Source organism: Staurois parvus, unplaced genomic scaffold, assembly GCF_062004578.1.
Source record: "Staurois parvus isolate SC_StPar_1 unplaced genomic scaffold, SC_StPar_1.0 ptg000018l, whole genome shotgun sequence".
Taxonomy (NCBI): Eukaryota; Metazoa; Chordata; class Amphibia; order Anura; family Ranidae; genus Staurois; species Staurois parvus.
In genome coordinates, this window is record NW_028317814.1 from 14,683,805 (window position 1) to 14,706,598 (window position 22,794).

Genomic DNA, 22,794 nt, shown 5'->3' on the forward strand with positions numbered 1-22,794 from the left:
ATATTCGGATTCGGCACGAATCGAATTTTTCCTGAAATTCGAAACGAATTCCACTTCGCCTGGTTCAATTCGCTCATCTCTACTTCCAACCTAGGGCAAGAATTTAGCTAATGAACCCAGAGAAAAATCAGAACGGCTCATCTAATCTGAGTTATTGACTCAAAGTACTGAAAGCCTTTGGGTTAGCATAATAGTCCAGCAACTAGAATTTCCAAAAGAGACTTTAGTACTGACAGCTCCTATTTGCTCTTACCAATTGTTCAGTGTCTGCCACCCCTCTCTGCCAATCCCTCCACTGGCCTCCATTCAGTGTCCTCCACCCCTTTCTGCCAATCCCTCTACTGGCCTCCATTCAGTGTCCTCCACCCCTCTCTGCCAATCCCTCCACTGGCTTCCATTCAGTGTCCTCCACCCCTCTCTGCCAATCCCTCCACTGGCTTCCATTCAGTGTCCTCCACCCCTCTCTGCCAATCCCTCCACTGGCATCCATTCAGTGTTCTCCATCCCTCTCTGCCAATCCCTCCACTGGCTTCCATTCAGTTTTCTCCACCCCTCTCTGCCAATCCCTCCACTGGCTTCCATTCAGTGTCCTCCACCCCTCTCTGCCAATCCCTCCACTGACTTCCATTCAGTGTCCTCCACCGCTCTCTGCCAATCCCTCCACTGGCCCCCATTCAGTGTCCTCCACCCCTCTCTGCCAATCCCTCCACTGGCTTCCATTCAGTGTCCTCCACCCCTCTCTGCCAATCCCTCCACTGGCTTCCATTCAGTGTCCTCCACCCCTCTCTGACAATCCCTCTACTGGCTTCCATTCAGTGTCCTCCACCCCTCTCTGACAATACCTCCACTGGCTTCCGCTTACTCAACTAATTAAATTCAAGGTACTTACAACAACTTCTAAAGCCATCCACAACTCAGCCCCCAGCTACATCACTAACCTAGTCTCAAAATTCCAGTCTTCCAGTTCTTTTCCTTCCTCCCAAGACGTCCTGCTCTCCAGCTCCTTTGTTACCTCCTCTTATTCTTGCCTTCAGTACTTTTCCAAAGGTACTCCCATCCTCTGAAACTCCCTTCCCCAATGTGTCCGACTATCTCCTACCCTGTCCACTTTTAGACAATCCCTAAAAACCTCATCTCTTAAGAGAGGCTTATCCTGCCCCCTCCTAGCAACAGTACATGTATTTTTCTCTATCAGCCCATCCCCCGCAGTTATTACTTTTTGTATCAATTGACCCTCCCTCTTAGATTGTAAGCTCTACTGAGCAGGGCCCTCTGATCCCTCCTGTATTAATTTGTATTGTAACTGTACTGTCATCCTTTGTGCAAACTGCTGGCGCTATATAAATCCTGCATAATAATAATAGTACAGATTTCCTCAAATAGGACTAACCCTCTCAGATGGATATTTTATTGCAGGTGACGTCTGGCAGACTGAGACTGCCCCAGGTTTCTTTCTTAGATCTTGATTGCTCTTACAGGGAGATCTTCCTGCTATAATCCATGACTGTTCCTGGCCACCTTTGCTCTGGCTATGTTTTCCGCAGTCTAGAATAAATATGAAAACCCAATAGAGAGAATGGGACATCTCATAATGGCCACATCAGTTGTGAAAACCTGTGATGCTCAACAAAGATCTCAATAAGAGAATCCCCAGGAGATATAAAGAACTAACAGGCATTTTATCTCAGCAGCACCTACAAAGAACTAAAATATCAGTTTGGAGTTGACTGATCCTTCCACTTTAAATATAAGCGGCTCTAATACAAAAACGTGTTGTCTGTTCCAATCACAACTTACTACACATGTCCAGTCAGCAGGCATCTCTCTTCTCCAGGTAATGCTCCATGGCACAGAGTGTGGCTCTAAGGAGTAAGTATACCCAGCTGAACTCAGAGCTTCCAGCATACCTTCTGACCCTGCATCTTGGAGAAGACCTGCGCAATAAGAGATCAATCAACAACGCAATGTAGACATATATGTGTGATTTGCAATGATGCAAAAAGTTGATCTGTAATGTTAGCAAGCACCAAAAGACAATTTATATAGTGCCAACTCTCAATGAGTCAAATTTGCTTGTAAACTCTACATGTAAGAACACAAGGCCTAACCTTGCAGATACCCTCTTCTGGTCCTCCAAAAAAGCTGCCAAACACTAATCTGAAATGGTAGCTTGCGCCAAAAGACTATATATATATATATATATATATATATATATAGCCAGTTCTCAATGTGCCCCATTTGTTTGTAAACCCTGCATGTAAGAACATAGAGGTGACCAAGAAGTCCTGGCTGGAGCAATTCGATGAGCCTTGCTACTGGAATATTACTAAGGTCAAAGTGGATTACAGAGCTGAGGTGAGGGAGAGTTCAGAAGATCATGACCGCCGTCCTGCAAAATTGAGAGGGTAGAAAGTGGCGCTGACAATCTTAGCCAGAATACACACCATGGTATTTAAGCTCATCAGACTCTAAGGACTGATTCACACTTCATACTTTTGTACCATGCAATGTGGTGTGGGCCAATGCACTGTGTTTACTGTGTCAGTAATATTGCACTGACACCCACTGCAGGTCGCAAGGGCAGCGCATTCAGAATGCGGTGCACGAAACCCGCGCAGCATTCTAGTGTGAATCAGCCCTTAAGGATACTGCACACATGGACATGGTAGACAAGACAGCACACTTGCTTGCCTGCCTCTTACGTCTTCTGCATGTTGTGTTCATTTTTGTGGGCTAGAAGCCAAGGTGGGGTCATGTGTAATATGGGGCTGTGGTGATGCCATGGGAACCTCATTTCATTTTTTTTTTCCCTCCTGGTGCATCAAGGGAGGGAGGCCTTGGGGTACTTTACAATGCCACGTCATCAGGGGGCTTGCTGAGGCTCTGGTTCTTGCAGCCAGCCCCCTGATGAAGTGAAACATGCATGCCATCATGAGGCCAGCTACAAGAACCCAAAATAGATAGTTCCCCCCTGATGTTGTAAGTAAATGAGATGGTGGAGCAAGACCTGGAATGCTGCAGTGGATCGGTGGTTTGACCCAGGACAACACTATATCAGCTGGATGTGTAAGTATGTATTTTGAAGGTAACCCTGCTAACAAGATAGGAGGGGAACAAAAATAGAACACAGGGATGGTAAAGGGTCATTGAGGTTGCTCTTTTAATAATACATAGAACCTTCCTAGATCTATTGCCATAATTTTCCCTACAGTTCTACATATCACTATTCTTATAGTAAATTATTTATTGTATGGTGACATAGGTTCAGATGTAACAAATACTCCAGTACAGGGTGGATTTGATTTAAATCAAACTGAGTTAAATCACAATTTAAATCACTAGTCAGTAAGGCTTGATTTAAATCCTAGTTTTCTACATAAAGACTGATTCTTGCTGGTATATCTTTAATATGCAAGTAGATGAAGATTTTTAGAATAACAACTTTTCATATTAGTTTTTTTATCCCCAGTTTAATAGGTTAATCATTCATATTTGGACAACTTTTCTGTTGTACTTAGGAAGGAGAAAAATAATCATTACCTTAATAATAACAATTTAAATAGATTTATTCAACTGAAACAATAACATTCCAGCATATGTGATTTCCTTAAACAAACATCCATGTTTGGTAACTAATTTGGCTAAACAAAATATATATATTTTAAGAAACTTAGATTGTCAGCCCCTTCCTCCTCACACTTAGTTTCACTTTCTTCTTGTGCAGATCTATTCCACTCCAAACAATCAGAAAAATATTGTTTCTATTCTATTCACTGAACTTCTTGAAACTTAGCAGTGAAGGGGTTGATTCTGTATTCATAGGTTTGTAGAAGTTAGGATTAAGATCTTTTTCTTAACTCTGTTCATGTTATAACATTTTTGCTGTGAAGAAGAGGCATGTGATCTCCGCTGAGTAAAATTCAGTTTTGAGAACTGCAAAAGTAAACCAAGCATCTGTGATAATATCTTGTAGGCAGAGAAACTGCCCAATAATCTTACAAAAACCTCTGGAAGAGCATGACATTGTGAATGTAGTAATGGAATTTATTTACCAAAAAAAATTAAACATATACAGCCTTATTCTACATAATTAAAAAACTAATCTTTATTTCATGATGGAATAACCTTTGGATGGTAATATATTTTTCTCAAAAAGCATTTTATTCAAAAAAATCCGATTTTAAATAAAAAAAATCAGATTTAAATAAAAACAAATCAGATTTTTTTTTAAAAAATCATTGATTTTTATCCACCCTGCTCCAGTATATACACTATATTGCCAAAAGTATTGGGACACCCCTCTAAATCATTGGATTCAGGGGTTCCAATCATTTTCATGGCCACAGGTGTATAAAATCATCACCTAGGCATGCAGACTCCTTCTACAAACATTTGTGAAAGAATGGGTCACTCTCAGGAGCTCAGTGTATTGAAGTGTGGTCCTGTGATAGGTTGCCACCTGTGCAGTAAGTCCATCCGTGACATTTCCTTACTACTAAATATTCCATGGTCAACTGTTAGTGGTATTATAACAAACTGGGAAGAACAGCAACTCAGCCACAAAGTGGTAGGCCACGTAAAATGACAGAGTGGGGTCAGCGAATGCTGAATCGCACAGTGTACAGATGTCGCCAACTGTCTGCAGAGTAAGTAGCTAAAGGCCTCCATACTTTGTGTGGCCTTTAGATTAGCACAACAACAGTGTGTAGAGAGCTTCATGGAATGGGTTTCCATGGCCAAGCAGCTGCATCCGGGCATTACATCACCAAGTACAATCCAAAGCATTGAATGCAGTAGTGTAAAGCATGCCACCACTGGACTCTAGAGCAGTGGAGATGTTTCTCTGTCTGGTAATCCAGTGGACGTGTCTGGGTTTGGCGGTTGCCAGTAAAACGGTACTTGCCTGACTGCATTGTGCCAAGTGTAAAGTTTGGTGGAGGGGGGATTACGGTGTGGGGTTGTTTTTCAGGGGTTGGGCTTGGCTCCTTAGTTCCAGTGAAGGGAACTCTTAAGGCATCAGCATACCAAGATATTTTGGACAATTTCATGCTCCCAACTTTGTGGGAACAGTTTGGGTATGTTCCCTTCTTGTTCCAACATGATTGTGCACCAGTGCACAAAAGAAGGTCCATAAAGACATGGATGATTGAGTTTGGGGTGGAGGAACTTGACTGGCCTGCACAGAGTCCTGACCTCAACCCCATAGAACACCTTTGGGATGAACTAGAGCGGAGACTGTGAGCCAGGCCTTCTCATCCAACATTCGTGCCTGACCTGACAAATGTGCTTCTGGAAGAATGATCAAACCTTCCCATAGACACCCTCCTAAACCTTGTGGACGGCCTTCCCAGAAGAGTTGAAGCTGTTATAGCTGCAAAGGGCGGGGCCAACTCAATATTGAACCCTACGGACTAAGACTGAGATGCTATTAAAGTTCATGTGTGTGTAAAGGCAGGTGTCCCAATACTTTTGGCAATATAGTGTATGTTTAGATAGCACAAACTGAGAGCTGTTGATTTCATGATAGATGTACCAGCTACATCTTGCAGAACTTTAGTTAAACCTCCAGTGTATACTTATGATAGGGACAGATTATAATTTAGAGTTGTTATTGAAAGACTGTCAGCTAAGAGCACGCACACATAAAGAGGTTTAAGGGTGTTTTCTTTGATGTACTCCAGTGAAGATAGCTGCAGGATTCTAGAATACCACTGAAGAACTCTGAAGACCTAAGGTGACCGAAGGAGGATGGATAAATTTGAAAGGTTATGTTTGCCAACTTGCTTGATTTTCCTAAATAATATATGAAACTAGCTAGGTTTTGTTAACAGTGTGCTCATTCTTTAATCTTAATTTACATATTTTAACTTGTGTTTGTGTCTTCCAGAACATGGACCATGGGCAAGCCTGGGGTTATTTAACATATCGCGGTAGGTCCTGGTACATTAAATGTCATTACAAATTTAAAAAAAAAGCAACAGACCAAAAACATACTGTAAAAAGTTTAATAGAAATCCATGTTAATATTTTAGTTCAACGAAATTATTAAGGGAAAGTTAATGTGTATTAAGGTAAAAAAAACCTTCTGCATGTAGCTTCCCCTTGTACTCACCTGAGCCCAATCTCAATCCAGCAGTGTGCACAGGAGCAGCCGTTCTCTTGGCTCTCTCCCTCCTCATTGGTTCCCACTGCTGTCAATCAGAGCCAGGGAGGAGCCGCGCTCTGTGCGTCTATGGACACACAGAGCCAGCTCGGAAGCAAGCATGCTTGCTATGAGGGCACTCGGTGGGGGCAAAGAGCCAGGAGTGCCAGCAGGGGAACTCACGGAGAGGAGAATTGGGGCTGCTCTGTGCAAAACCATTGCACACAGCAGTTAAGTATAACATGTTTGTTATTTAACCACTTCAAGTCCGGACACTTTTACCCCCTTCCTGTCCAGGCCAATTTTCAGCTTTCAGTGCTATCACACTTTGAATGACAATTGCGCGGTCATGCATCACTGTACCCATATGAATTTTTTAGCATTTTTTTTAAACAGATAAAGCTTTATTTTGGTGGTATTTATTCACCACTCAGATTTTTTTTTGCTATGTAAATGAAAAAGTCCCAAAATTTTGAAAAAAAGTGTTTTTCTTACAAAAGTTTGCAAATAATATTTCATCGTAAATCTTGGCCAAAATTTATTCCGTTTATCTTTTTAGTAAAAAAAATAAATAAATAACCCAAATTAGTTTATAACCAAAATTATAATTTTTAAACATTTGTTTGTACATTTTTATTTTATTTTTTTATTATTATTATTATTATTTTAACATACTGTCGCCCTAGCAGTACAGTGTCACCATGGTGACACTACTACTTGTGGGGGGTGATGAAGATTTTTTTTTTTTTTTTTTTTTTTGCACTGATTGCTTTTACACCCATAAAGGCTATAAAAGCAATCATTGCTCCTTCTCTCTGGCTGCATTCTTGTAGCCATTGAGAACTACTGTGTGAGCTGTGATTGGTCACAGCTTGTCACATGGTACAAGGCTGTTGTGAATAGCTTTGTACCATGTGACCTCTGTGATCATTCACAGATTTCACACGTAGTAAGCAATGATGTCAGAAGTAACATCTTGCTTAATACTCTGCATGTGATCACTGATTGGCCAATCAGTGATTACATGATCGGTACCTTGCACAGAGGTCCCATACGACGATCGGTGTTCCACTGTGTCCGGAGGACACAGCGGGCACTAGATCACAGTGCTCCCAGGGAGTGCGCACAAGCAGGGGGCGGGGAGGCTGTTTATAAATGTTTACCCGACCCTGTACTGCCACCGTCTGGCCGTTTATATACAACAGCTGGACAGGAAGTGGTTAAAAAAAAATAAAAAGCAATCCTTTACAATTAGTTTAATAATTAAGGTTGGTGGTAAAAATGTCTGGATGACATCTAAAATACTGTTTTCTATAAAGGAAGGGGTGTGGGAGTTTGCTTAAAACCGTGCGTACATGCTCTCTAATGATCCCGTCCAGCTAGTCTTGAGGGAACATATCAACGTAGAGGAATCTTGTGGATGCATTTTGTTATATAATTCTGTTTTCATAGATCCTGTTGTCTGCAGATGACTTTATTGAAGAAAAAAAAAAAAAGCAAGTCTTTCTGGCAGGACTGCTTAGAACCCAGTGCAGCCTTCAAATGATAGCATCTGAAAGGGAGTATGCCATAAAATTTGATTGCAACATCCGACCTTTTACTCATAGGCAAGCAACACAAACTGAAGCCACAGCAAATGAGGGGTTATGAAATGTGAAAAAAAAAAATAATTGGCCAAACTAACTCATTATATTAATTTTCCAAATTCTAGTATACATTCTTACACATATACATAGGAATAGATTTACTAAAACTGGAGCGTTCAGGATCTGGTGCAGCTGTGCATGGTAGCCAATCAGCTTCTAACTTCAGCTTGTTCAATTAAGCTTTGACAAAACCTGGAAGCTGATTGGTTTCTATGCAGAGCTGCACCAGCTTTTGCACCCTCCAGTTTAAGTAGATAACCCCTATTGTTTCCTTTTAATTCTTTGTAGAGTTTGCAGTGAATAGTTTGGTAAACAGTGTAGAAAAGTAATTGATGAACTAAGCTGTTTAACCACTTGCCTACCAGGCACTTATACCCCCTTATTTACCAGGCCAATTTTCAGCTTTCAGCGCTGCCGCACTTTGATTGACAATTGCACGGTCATGCAACATTGTACCCATATGAAATTTTGATAATTTTTTTCTCACAAATAGAGCTTTCTTTTGGTGGTATTTAATCGCCACTGGGCGCTTTACTTTTTGCGCTATAAATAAAAAAGTGCAAAAAATTTGAAAAAAAAAAAAGTTTCTTTGTTTCTATTATAACATTTTTCAAACAGGCATTTTTTTCTCCTTCACTGATGTGCGTTAATGAGGCAGCACTGATGGGCACTGATTGGCGGCCCTGATGGGCACTGATAGGCAGCACTAAAGGGCACTGATAGGCAGTACTAATGAGGTGGCACGGATAGGCGGCACTGATAGACAGCACTAATGAGGTGTCACGGATAGGCGGCACTAATATGCAGCACTGATAGGTGGCACTGATAGGTGACACTGATGATGGGTACTGATAGACGGCACTGACTGGCATCACTGCTGGGCACTGACTGGCAGCACTGACTGGCACAACCCCTGGGCACTGACTGGTGGCACTGACTGGCAGCACTGCTGGGCTGCACTGGTGGGTGGCACTGGTGGGCAGCACTGGTGGGTGGGCACAGGTGGGTGGCACTGGTGGGCACAGGTGGGTGGGCACAGGTGGGTGGCACTGTTGGGCACATGTAGGTGGCACTTCTGGGCACAGGTAGGTGGCACTGCAGAGTGGCACAGGTGGATGCACTGCTGGGCACAGGTGGGTGATCTGCTGGGCACAGGTGGGCGGAGCTAGTGGGCGCACTGCTGGGCACAGGTGGGCGGAACTTGCGGGTGGCACTGCTGGGCACCGATCATCAGGGCACTGATCATCAGTGCCCTGATGATCGGTGCCGATCCCCGCTCTGACAACTGCAGGTTCTCGGCAGTACTTTCCTCACGATCTGACAGCATGAGGAAAGTGCAGCCGAGAACCGGCACTTGCATTTCCCTCTGATCAGCGTGTCATTGGACACCGCTGATCAGGTGGTAAAAGGCGCTGTGATTGGCCTTTTACCACATCACGTGATCAGCTGTGTCTGTAGGACACAGCGATCACGGAGATCGCCGGGTGCGCGCCCCCTGGGGCGCGCAGGAGAGCGCGTTCTGGGGGGACGTCATATGACGTCCACTCAGAACTGGCCGGCCGCAGTGAAGCCGTCATTCGGCTATCTGCGGTCGGCAGGTAGTTAAGAAAGAGAGTGAAGTACACTATATGGTTAACGATTTGCGGACATTTATTGACCATCAAACCCATATGAGTTTGTTGGACATCTCAGGTTAATTAAGGGTATTCGTATTGAACAATTGCCACCAGATTGTAATTGTCTGAATGTCTTTAGGAACAATCGAGTATTGTCCATGATACTTTTTTTATTTGCACTAAAGCCTGGTACACACTGAATGAGAAAAAAAACGGACAGCTCAGGAGGAGCCACTGTACTAATTATTATTGTTATATAGGATTTTTATAGCGCCAATGGTTTGCTCAGCGCTTTACATTATAGTGGGAGACAATACAGTAACAATACAGTTCAATACAAGAGGGAATTGAGGGCCCTGATCCTTGGAGCTTACAATCTAGGAGGGAGGGGTGAGTGGTACAATAGGTAAAACTGTGGGGGATGGAGTGGTTGGAAGCATAGAGGATTCCAGTATTAGCAGAGGGCGGGATAGGCTTCCCTGAAGAGAGAGATTTTAATGATCGCCTAAAGGTAAGTAGAGTAGGTGATAGTCTGATAGATTTGGGTAGGGAGTTCCAGAGAATGGGTGATGCCTTGGAGAAGTCTTGGAGATGAGCATGGGAGGAGGAGATAAGGGAGCTAGAGAGTAGGAGGTCTTGCGAGGAGCAAAGAGTACGGTTTGGGTGATAGAGATAAGATCAGATATGTAAATTGGGGCAGTGTTGTGGATGGCTTTGTATGTCATAGTATACTAATGATCCGATATTGGTACAGCGAGCTCCCCTGCTGTGCTATTGGGTTCTGACAGGGATGCCCCCCATCCCGGACAGAACACTTCGGTCAACACTGTCAGCCATTGGCTGAGAGCACTGATCAGGAGCTGATCAGCAGACCTTCTTCAATCATGCCTCTTTGACAGAAGCCGACCGAACGTCTGGCTTTTGACAGACCGGCTACCACATCGGGCCAAATATCCAATAAAAATTGGAAGATGCCAAAATACCGCTCGACATTTGGCCCGTGTGTAGTAGGCTTGACATCCAAATCTAAATGTCTTTGTATGCTAGAGAATTGTAGAATGAACAGTACCCTTCACTAAAACACATTCACTCAATTATTTGGAGTGGGGTCCTTGTAGCTTTGGCCATATAGCGTATTTCTCATCCAGGATCATAAGCAGAGCCTATCTTAGGTAGAGTGACTTGATGATCTTATATTGATGGTCATCTTCTTCATTCACCCAGGTAAAACCGTGCCTGAAGAGCAGGAGATCAGCAAAGTCATGTACCATTATTATTATTTATTATTATTATTACTACGAGTTTATATAGCGCCAAAGGGTTTGCTCAGCGCTGTACAATAGGGGGGACAATACATGGCACAGTACAACAAAGACAGACAGCGTACGAGGGGTAAGAGGGCCCTACTCTTACAAGCTTACAATCTAGGAGGGAGGGGGTAAAGGTACAGTAGGAAGTGGCTGAGGGGGATGAAGTGGTAGGAGGAATGAGGGAGGATGGCCGTTAGGTGAGGGTGGGGTAGGCTTCCCTGAAGAGATGGGTTTTGATGGAGGGCCTGAATGTGAATAGAGAAGGCGACAGTCTGATGGATTGGGGCAGTGAGTTCCAGAGGATGGGGGAGGACCTGGAGAAGTCCTGCAGTCGTGCATGGGAGGAGGAGACCAGGGAGCAGGATAGAAGGAGGTCCTGTGAGGAGCGAAGGGTACGGGTAGGGTGGTACCTGGTGATCAGGTTGGTGAGGTAGTCAGGGGCAGTGTTGTGAACGGCTTTGTAGGTCAGGGTAAGGAGTTTATATTTGATGCGTTGGGCAATCGGGAGCCAGTGGAGGGAGAGGCAGAGGGGGGTGGCAGAGGTGGAGCGGGTGGTAAGGTGGATGAGTCTGGCAGCTGAGTTCAGGATGGTCTGGAGCGGGGAGAGCCTGCACTTGGGTAGGCCAGTGAGGAGGGAGTTGCAGTAGTCAAGGCGTGAGATGATGAGGGAGTGTACTAGAAGTTTGGTGGTGTCTGGGGTGAGGAAGGAGCGGATCTTGGCAATGTTGCGAAGATGGAGCCTGCATGTGTTTGTGAGTGATTTGACATGCAGTTGGAGGGAGAGGTTCGCGTCAAGAATGACGCCAAGGACTTTGGCTTGCGGGGCGGAAGTGATAGTGGAGTTGTTGGTGATGATGGATAGGATGGGGGGGGGGTGTGGGCAGGGGGAAAGACGAGAAGCTCGGTTTTGGAGAGGTTAATCTTGAGGAAATGTAGCGACATCCAGTCTGAGATGTCATTTAGGAGGTGAGTGATGCGGGCGGAGATAGTGGGGGTGAGGTGAGGGGTGGAGAGGTAGATTTAGGTGTCGTCAGCATAGAGGTGATAGTTGAAGCCGTGAGATTGTATGAGTTTGCCCAGGGAGGAGGTGTAGATGGAGAAGAGAAGGGGTCCAAGGACAGAGCCTTGGGGGACCCCAACAGAGAGGGGGAGGGAGGGGGAGGTGGCACCATTGTAGGTGACACTGAAGGAGCGTCGGGATAGGTAGGATGAGAACCAAGAGAGAGCAGCATCTCCGATGCCAAGGGAGAGTAGTTTATTAAGAAGGAGGGGGTGGTCAACTGTGTCGAAGGCCGCAGAGAGGTCCAGGAGAAGGAGGACAGAGTAGTCGCCCTTGGTTTTGGCGTTGAGTAGGTCGTTAGTGATTTTGAGGAGGGCAGTTTCGGTGGAGTGTAGGGGACGGAAGCCGGACTGTAGAGGGTCAAGGAGGTTATTGTCAGTAAGGTGGGAGCTTAGGCGATCGTAGACTAAGCGTTCAAGGAGCTTGGAGGTGAGTGGCAGCAGGGAGATGGGTCTGAGGTTGTTGGGGTCCGCGGGATCCAGGGAGGGCTTTTTGAGGATGGGGGTGATATGCGCGTGCTTTAGGGGGGAGGGGAATATGCCAGTAGAGAGGGAGAGATTGAAGATGTGGGTGAGGGAGCGGATGAGGGAAGAGGGGGGTGACCGGAGGAGTTGAGAGGGGATAGGGTCCAGGGGGCAGGTAGTGAGGCGGGCTTTTGAGAGGACTTTGGCGACTTCCTCAGTAGTGACAGGGCTGAGGGAGTGCAGTGCGGGGGGGGTTATGGTGGGCGGGGCATTGGGAGAGGAGGGGGGCAGTGCGGTTGTGAGGGCAGAGGAGGGGGGAGATGAAGGGGTGACGGGGGCGAGGAGGCTAGGTGGGGAGGTAGATTGCAAGTTGACGAGGTCCTTACGGATACCATGACTGGCGTCTTATACCACGGCATGAAGAAGAGAACTTCAAGCAATTTATCCCTCTGCCGGAGCCAGAACCTGTCCGCTATGTGCCATACCCACCACTACTGAGGGCTATTGCTCTGGCTCAGTTGCAGAAAGAAGGAAAGCCTTTAACAGAGCCCATGCTGGACATTGGGAGATTACGGGAATCTGATCATGAGCTCCAAAAGGAGCTTAAAGTGAGGAGAGCCAAAACAGGGACACCAGTGTGATAAGGCCATGGACTTCTGCTACTTCCTAGAAACATGGATTCATGTACAGTTTATTGTCAGCAGCGTGACCTTCAAACCAAAATGGCAACAAAGTGCCATGGTAATTGGGGTTGTGGGCTCTGCTCTTTGTTGAGGGTTGTTTTCAGTTATAGACCATACTGAGTAAAGACTACACAACACCTTCCGTAATTGAAAATTGTCATTTTTACTCAATGACACCATAAGTAACTGTTGGACTTTCCTATTTGATGTTTACTGGGCTGTAATAAAACTTTATATAAAATCACACCATTATGTGCTACTGAGAATTTAAAGGCATTCCATATATGCAGTGCTCAGCATAAATGAGTACACCCCTTTTGAAAAGTAAGATTTTATTCAACATCTCAACACAAGAACAATTTCCAAAATGTTGGCAAAACTGAGTTTTATGTAACATTTGTTTTGCTCATTACATGAAAGTAAGGTTAATAGTATAACGTAGATTACAAAATCTTCAGTTTTACTCCAATTAGTTGATGCAAAAATGAATACACCCCACAACAAAAACTACTATATCTAGTATTTTGTATGACCTCCATGATTTGTAAGGACAGCACCAAGTCTTCTAAGCTTGGAATGAACAAGTTGGCAACATTGCAACATCTACATTTTTCCATTCTTCGAGAACAACCTCTTAGAGCCTGGATGCTGGATGGAAAGTGATGCTCAACTTGTCTTTTAAGATTTCCCCATAGGTGTTCGATTGGGTTCAGATCAGGAGACATACTTGGCCACTGAATCACTTTCACCTTGTTCTTCAGAAATGCAACAGTGGCCTTAGATGTGTGTTTTGGATCATTGTCATGTTGGAAAAGTGCACAACTTCTCTTTCAATACAGAGCAGTACATCAGTGAATTCATGATACCATGAATTAAATTCAGCTCCCCGACACCAGCAGCACTCATGCGGCAGCACAGAAGGACATTGCCACCACTATGTTTCACTGTAGGCACCATGCATTTTTCTTTGTACTCCTCACCTTTGCAACACCGTACAGTTTTGAAGCCATCAGTTCCAAAAACATTTATCTTGGTCTCATCACTCCAGAGTACAGAGTCCCAGTAGTCTTCTTTTTGAGTATGCTCCCTGGCAAATTCTAGGCAGGATTTTTTGTGCATGGGAGAGGTTTCCTATGTGGATGACACCCATGCATGCCATTCCTATGCATGCCATTGCAGTATACGCCATATTGCGTCATAGGAAACAATTGCCCCAGTTTTTGCTTTCTATTTTAGACAACTGCAATGAACTTGCATGGAGATTTTCTTTAACCCCTCTCATCAGAAGACGCTCTTGTCGAGGTGTCAACTTCCGTGGACAGCCTGGAAGTCTCTGTGAGATGGTTGCAGTTCCATATTTTTTAAATTTTTGTATCACTTTTGATACAGAATTCTGACTGATAAGTAAAGTGTTGCTGATCTTCTTGTAGCCTTCACCTTTCTTGTGTAAAGAAATTATTTTCTTTCTCAGGCCTTGTGACATTTCTCTTCCATGTGGTGCCATTGCTGACAGCATGAAATGGGAGGGGTTTTCTTTGTTAAGTAATGCCCTTTTATAATCAACTGCTGTACACCTGTTTAATGAATATTTAGACTCACCTGTAGTTGAATTCTTGTTAATTAGGATTTTATTGTCTAAAACTTAGCTTTGCGTCTAAGACTTTCATTGAGGTGTATTCATTTTTGCAATATGGTCTTGAATGAATTTGTTAGGAAAAATATTTTCTTGAATATTACTGAATAAGTTTAAACTAGGTGAAAACTGAACCCACATCAGAGGGAAGCAACTCTGCCCATGGTATCGCAGGACACTAGCACATCGAGGGGAGGGGATATATGAGCCGTGGCATATAGTGTGGCCCCTCTCGGAAGCCACGTAGGCCGTGAACCTCCAGCTCTACGGATGGGGGTCAAACAGAACCCGATTCCCCGCTCCAGGCAGCGGAGCAGGTCTACAGGGATCCCCAATGTCGGCAGGATCCCATTATCCCCAGGATGGAGACAGATGCTATAAGGTGCTTTTTATGGTGGTATTTATTCACCACTGAGTTTTTTTTTGCTAAATAAACAAAAAAACACAAACTTTTGAAAAAAAAAACACGCATTTTTCTTTGTTTCTGTTATAAAATGTTTTAAATAAATAACCTTTTTTCACAAATTCAGGTCAAAATGTATTCTGCTACATTTCTTTAGTGAAAATAACCCAAATTATTGTATATTATTAGTCTGTAGGAAAGTTATAGAGTCCACAAACCATGGTATATACAGTGGGGATCGAAAGTTTGGGCACCCCAGCTAAATATTTGTATTAATGTGCATAAAGAAGCCAAGGAAAGATGGAAAAATCTCCAAAAGGCATCAAATTACAGATTAGACATTCTTATAATATGTCAACAAAAGTTAGATTTTATTTCCATCATTTACACTTTCAAAATAACAGAAAACAAAAAAATGGCATCTGCAAAAGTTTGGGCACCCTGCAGAGTTAATATCTTGTACTGCCCCCTTTGGCAAGTATCACAGCTTGTAAACGCTTTTTGTAGCTGAAAGGAATTGACTCTCGTTCCTCTCGAGCCACTGACCCCCGTCAGTCCCTGGCCTTGATCAGTGTCTGTCCTCAGGCCCGGAGCCCCCTCTGAGACACAGGAAATGCACACAGACACAAGGTGGTATCTCAGAAGGAACTGAATTTATTCTTCCGTGTTTAAACTTATATATGAAACTTAAAACAATGCATGGAAATAGAAGAACCAATCAATTGTCAGATATGCATAAACCAATCAGAATATTACATACGTCAGTCATGCCCAATCATTTGGCATTTATGTAAATTATTATTAAGTGCGTCAAACATGAAATTTTGCTCAGTATAGAAAGTAGACAATTTCCCTATTTAACATTGGCTATAATTATTAATAATCTTGCAACAGGATATATCCAACCGCAGACTTTCAGTCTTGTGCTAGCTAAAAGAAAAAGGGAAGTTACACCTGAAGGGAAAAGGCTCTTATCGAAAGTAAAAAACAGTCTTAAAACACAAATTCATCTTTAAGTACTGACTAAGTTTTAAAATGGATACTTATCTTAAAATGGCAGAGCTTAGGCTAAGAGACAAAATGGCGGTATGGTAATGCTGAGAGGCTGATTCCTTCAAACCCCCTCTTAGGTCACGCACGTGACCTTACACCTTTTTTACAGGTTGGTACCTGGGGCCCTTAGTAGGTCCTTTATCAAGATACTGATTCCACATGGTTCTAGTAATGGTGGCGTCAATAAGTTTCTGCATTAAACCTCGGATGCAGGGGATACAATAGCAACCACACAGAGTTAATACTGCAGCAGCCATTACTATGGAAATCAGCATAGTTTTCATCAGGGTTCCCCATTTACCAAACCAATTTTCAAATAAACCAGCTAGTGGATTTTCTACTCCTGAGTTTTCAGCCAATTCTTCAGACAACATTTGGAGGCCTTGAAGGGCTCTAGTAATGCTTCCATCAGGAGCGGTGTTATTGGGGATAAAAGTACAGCAGTAGGAACCAAACATTTTACATACCCCTCCTTTCTCAGCTAATAACATATCAAGAGCAATGCGGTTTTGCCAAGCAGTAAGGGATGTTGCATCAAGTTGGGCAGAGACCCCCTTTAGAGCATCTCTAGTATAGTTAACAAACCTTTGTTGATTATAATAAATGTAAATAATCCAATCCACATTTTTGTTAGGCTGTACCCATATAGCAATAGAGGCAAACCCTGCAGCAATCTGGTCCTGAGCTTTAAATTCATCAGGGACTCCTCTTGGTACACCTATAGCATCTATGTAAACTCTATTGTCAAAGGAACCACTGGGTGCATTTCTTTTATACCTTCTAGATCTGGATTTTTCCAAGATGGGCAAGCTTCTTATCCCATCTTCTACTTTGATCATAAAGAAAGGCATGAGAAGATGGGTCAGAGCGCAGCTTCCCTTCCATCTGCTGGGGAGTCTGGCTCTGAGTCTCATATCTCCACACAGCCACCACACATCTGACAGTTGCTGCCGGTGGTCCTGAAACCATTCCTTCCGGTAGCCTTCTGCGGAGGTGCGGTTGGTCTTAATACAGTAATTAGGTGGAAATGTACCTAAATCTTTACCCTTAGCATCATCATGTTCAAAGCAGGTGAAATTTCCTGGTACCGGTTTAGAGGCCAAAGGTAAATTTCGTAATCCGGTAACAGGGAACTTCTTAACAAAATCAGAACATTCCTTCTCAGTGATGTTATCTTTATACATTCTAATTAGGCAGGACATATTAGTTTCTTCTTCTAACAAAGGAACTGTGGCAAGTAGGGGGCGGGGATTGGCACATGAAACACAGTCTCCCTGTCCCTTGCTCTTAGTGGTCCATCTCACCCATTCAATCCATTCATTTTTGTCAGAGTAACCAGTTTCAATGCTTAATCTGTCTTCTGATTGCATCACTACTCCTGTCACCTCATTATCCAGTCGATCCCTAACTTTGGGGAATGAATTGTCTATGGTATTGACATGGACTCTTGGGGAGGGTTTTACCTGTAATATGAGGTTGGCCCAGGGGTCTGTTCCTGACACAGTTATTCCCAACCTATATTCCCCACTATCTCTGACCTGTGGGTTCCTTATTGTGAAAATTATATTCCCTTGGCCTTTTGCTATAGAGATTCTTTGATAGGTGCCTATGTCCTCTAGGGGAATTCTAGCTGATTGGGTCTCCCATTTATGAGGGTCTGTTGTCCACCATATATTCTCCCAGTAACCACAGGGCTTATTCCTCCCACACATGTACACATTATAAGGTCCAATATCATAAGTAACTTTAGTCGGGTCAAACACCTGGTTTTTAGTCAGAGTAAACACTATGGTCTGATTTACATCCTCAGTAGTCAAGACTGGTGTTTCCTGTAACCCCCATCCCTTATCTTGTATTGACATTCTTCTCATCCTTCTCTTAGTGCGGGTTAGACCTCGTTTCTTTCTGACACTAGAATGTTGTGTACTATGGTTTTGTGTGTGCACTGGTTCTGCATTATCTGGGTCATTAGCTTGGATGGGGGTATTACATATACTCTTAATCACTCCATAATCATCTGGGTGATAAATACAGTTAGTTATTGTCCATACTGGGAGGAACACAGTCAGGGTTGCTAGTATGAGGAAGCAAAATGTCTGCCCAGAGTTCTGTGAGAGCATCAGAAAGGTCATCTTCTTCAAAGACTTTTACACCGGCTTCACTTCCTTTTTCTTCTTCTCTATCTGTGTCTTTGTCTTGCTTCTTAGGGGCTTGGTTCACCCTTTTTACACGACTGGCATGGATCCAGGCCTTGGAATCCTCAGTCAGGACAGCGGTCCTGGTGACAGCGATCACAGAAGTAGGGGGCCCAAAGGGATACTCTTGCTTCCGATTCCTATGGAGGGCTTGTATCACCACACGGTCCCCGACTTGGAAAGAGTGAGTTGGTTCCTGTGAAGAAAGAGGAAAGGTGCGAGCAACATTTCTTTCAACCTTGTCCAAAGTTTCAATACGTTTTCTCACATATTCCTCCTGAATCAATTCCAAATCCCCTCTTTCTACCATGAGTGGCTGTCTGGCTCAGGGAGTGGGACATTCCTGACATACCTTGGCCACAAATGCTGGACCGTTGTCAGAATTAATCTGGAGTGGACATCCCCACCTGGGAATAATTTCCCGTGTGAGGATCCTCACTACAGTTTGGGCATCTTCTTTTGTGGTTACAAAGTTTTCTACCCAGCGGCTAAACATGTCCACAATTACCAAAAGATATTCTTGTCTTTTTTGCTACCTTTGGCATGTGTGTAAAGTCTACTTGTAGGTGGGTAAAAGGTGTTGATGGGTATGTCAGGTGTTCATGTCTTGCCTTGTGACTTGTGAGGATTGTTTGGGTTATTCCTTATGCATGTAATGCATCTAGACACATAAGATTTTACCAAAGAGGGAAGGCCAGGAATGAAAAAATCATTATCCAGCAGTTCACATGTAACCTGCCATCCCCTGTGACCTACTCCATGATACTGTGAGATGAACAGAGGTGCACTAGCCTTTGGAATGCATGGTCTCCCCTCTGTGACACAAAGTCCAGTTTATGGATCTTTGGTCACACCAGCTGCATTCCACTGCTTAATATCTTCTGAGGTAGCATATGTCTGTAAATCCTGCAATGTTTGATCCAACAGTGGCATTTCAGGGGTGAGCATTGGCATCTGGATCATGGCAGGCTGGGTAAGGGCCGCCTCTTTTGCTACTTTGTCAGCTAGAGCATTTCCCTTTGCAATATCAGTTTGTTCATTTGTGTGTGCCCTACAGTGTAGGATAGCAAGGGATCTTGGCAGTTGTATGGCTTTGAGTAAAGCCTTCACCAGAGATGAATGTGAGATGGATTTTCCTCTCTTTTCCCAAATTATTCCAAAATTGTGGCACACGCCAAACGCATATCTGGAATCTGTGTAAATATTTACATCCTGTCCCTCAAAAAGCTGACATGCTCTTGTAAGGGCTATCAGCTCAGCGGCCTGAGCTGACTGGTATGGGATGGGTTTTGCTTCAAGTACTTTATCTGGCAACTGCACCACCGCATATCCTGCATGGTAAACAGTATCAGTGGGTCTCGAGCAAGAGCCATCTACAAAAACATTCTGTGCCTCTGGAAGAGCCACAGAAGACATATCCTGTCTTGGGGAGGTGTCCTGATGAATCAATTCCAGGCAATCATGCTGTGGAACAACTTCATCCTGCTCTCCCTTTAAGCCTAATAAGGCATTCAAAATTGGAGCTGGACCTGAAGTGGGAGAGGTATATTTTATTCTCAACTTAGGGTTTGACAACAGTATAACCTCATATCCACTAAGTCTCTGGGCTGACATGTGTTGGGTATGTATATTCTTGAGTAGAATAGACACATTGTGACGTAGCCATTTGGACCACCATAGCGCATGATGCTAGTGCTCTGAGACACGCAGGCATGCCTTGGACCTGTACTGGAACCATTTTTGAGAAAAAAGCAACAGGGCGGAGTTTTCCTCCATGCTCCTGGGCCAGGATCCCTGCCATAGTTTTACAATTTTCCCTAGCATACAGATGAAACATTTGATCATATGCGGGCAGACCAAGACCAGGGGCTATTACCATAGCATTTTTCAGATACACAAAAGCATTGCACATATCATCTGACCATTTCACAAGATCTGACATTTCTGAACCTGTGGCTTGTCTCAAAATGTTGTCATAGTAGGAACAGTCAGGTATCCATTGGCGGCAGTAACCAATCATACCAAGAAAGGTGAGCATGTCTTTCTTGGTCAATGGGCGGGGCAGACCCATAAGAGCCGCAGCTCTTTTGTGGCTGACTTTCCTTTCACCTTTTGTGAGAACAAAACCAAGGTATTCAACAGTTTTCTGACACCATTGTAGCTTTTTCTTAGACACTTTATGACCACATTCATATAACCAGTTCATGAGATCTACACTATCCCCCTGGCTGGCTGCCCGATTAACACTACAGAGAAGCAAATCATCTGCGTATTGAACCAAAACTGAACCATGGCGAGGAGTCCATGGCTTTAAGGTAGCCTGGAGGACGACAGAGTAGACCACAGGCAAATCTACATACCCTTGCGGTAACTTACACCAAGCAAGGGTCTTTCTCCTGTAATGAAACGCAAAAATTGGGCGTGTCTCCTTGGCAACAGGGATTGAAAAAAATGCATTTGTCAGATCAATCACTGTGAAAAACTCAGCATCAGCTGGGATGGAGGAAATGAGTGTTGGTACATCAGGCACTATTGGGGCAATGGGAATCACAAGATCATTAATGGCCCTCAGGTCCTGCACAAATCTGTAAGAGCCGTCCGGCTTCTTAACTGGATTTATTGGGCTGTTGTATGGTGAAATCACCTCTTCAAGAACTCCTTCCTTGAGAAAGTGTTCCACCATGGGCGTTATTCCTTCCTCCTTTTCTTTTGACAAAGGGTATTGTTTGTGAAACACAGGTTGAGCCCATGGTTTCAGTGTGGCCTTATATGGAGTGCAGGAAATGGATCCCACATCCAAGGCACTTTTTGCCCAAACTTTGTCATTAATTATTCCAGCAGGAAATGAGGGGTCTTCTTTAGTAATCATTGTCATGGCAGGGATGATTGGCATTTTGGCAGAGTGAGCCACAATACCACCTCTCTTTGTGGATTTCAAGTTGATGTTCAACTCTCCCAGGAGGTCTCTCCCTAACAAATTAACTGTACAATTGGGTATGATTCTGAATGAGTGATCTAGCAGAGTGATTCCCTGTATGGGGTCAAAAATTGGAAGAGGCGGTGTTTTATAAGTCTTGGTCAGTATCCCATTTATTCCCATGGAAGGTTCAGCATTCATTACCTCTCCCTTATAATAATCCTCACTCAGACTCGAACGAGTGGCCCCGGAGTCCAACAAAAATGGGATTAATTTGCCCTGTATATGTAAGGATACAAGGGGTTGTTCCTTATAAGAATGAGAGGCAAGCGGGAATGCTGGGATACCACCTTCTGGGCACCTTCATTTATTTTGTGATTGTGTCTGCCAAGAGATAGGAAACCTCACATTCTGCTGTGGGAGGTCCCTTTGTGGTTGGCCTGGGGAGGGGCTATGCTGGGCGTGGTCCTGAGTTTCATATGGACATTGATTTCTCCAATGATCCTCAGCCCCACAGTTGAAACAACCCGTGTCCCGTCCCCTATTATTCCTCCCTCTTCCCCTAAACCGGCCTCTGCCTCGGTTATTGAAACCCCCCCTTCTCTTGTACGGCGGGTTTGTGTGGGGAAAAGGATCTTCCTGAAAATGAGTGGCCACCGCCTTGGGTATCTCTAGACATCCGGCAGCATCTTTCTCAGTCAATTTTAATTGAAATTGTTCTCTGGTACAAGTGGGCCATTCAGAAATCATCTGTTTTACAGTTAACATGACACTGGGTTTTAGATTGGACAGGAAAGTCTGAATCAGTAGACTATGCATGGTGTCTTGCAATGTCAATCCTGCCTCTTGTGTCCATGTCTCATTAAATCTTTTCCAAAAATCTAACACAGTTTCTCCTGACTTTTGCTTGCAGGCTACTGCGGTAGGGAGGGAGGATCTAGATTGGAAAGCTCATTCCATTTCTTCTGAGACCTCTCTCCACATATTGTCCCTATCATCTTCTGTGTTTAATTTATAATTTGTGGCAGTAATGTTGCCTGCTTCTAAGATGGATATGGTCCCAACATTACCCCAATTCCAAGGGGATGTTTGTCCCAATATTCCATCGAGGATAAGGCGCATATCCTCTTGTGTGTAATTTCTACCTTTACATGCTTTCTTCAAATAGCTCACAGTAGCCGTTGAAGAAACAGTGGGTCTTGGACAATGTTTGACAATCCTATTTATGTCTTCTATCTCAATGGATCTTTAATAGATTGTCTCCTATTGTCATGAAGGGCATCTGTTGTGTATTGGAATCAATACCATATTGGGTATTATGGCGTGTGTGTGATGGACTTAGCATGTCCACTATACCTAGACTATTAGCTGCTCTGAACAGCAGAGAGCCTGAACTAGCGGAATCATCAACAAGTGAGTCATCTGCTTCAGTAGTTGAAGAAACAGCTATTCCCCCTGTCACTCCCTGTGTGGTAGGAATTTGAACCACACCCTGGGAGTGCGCGGGAGTTTGAACTGTACTAGGCTGTGTGGTACAAATGTAAACAGCACTAGGTATTTGAGGGGTCTGTGGAAGTGTTGGTGCTGGAGGTGCAGTGGGGTGCTGGACTGCATAATGTCTGGCTAAAAAATCAATATCTTCTTAGAGATGGATAAAGTTTTGTGGGCTGTG

The 22,794-nt window shown here is 43.9% G+C and overlaps 1 protein-coding gene across 1 annotated transcript in view; it reads right to left on the minus strand.

The window, feature by feature from the left end:
• The window catches only part of LOC149473115 (structure-specific endonuclease subunit EME2-like), a 46,933-nt gene that overhangs the window by 15,464 nt on the left and 8,675 nt on the right, over positions 1-22,794 (minus strand). The window contains exon 2 of the mRNA XM_089684006.1: positions 1,798-1,934. Coding sequence (XP_089540132.1) covers positions 1,798-1,934 — 137 coding nt within the window. The remainder of the gene's footprint in view (positions 1-1,797; positions 1,935-22,794) is intronic.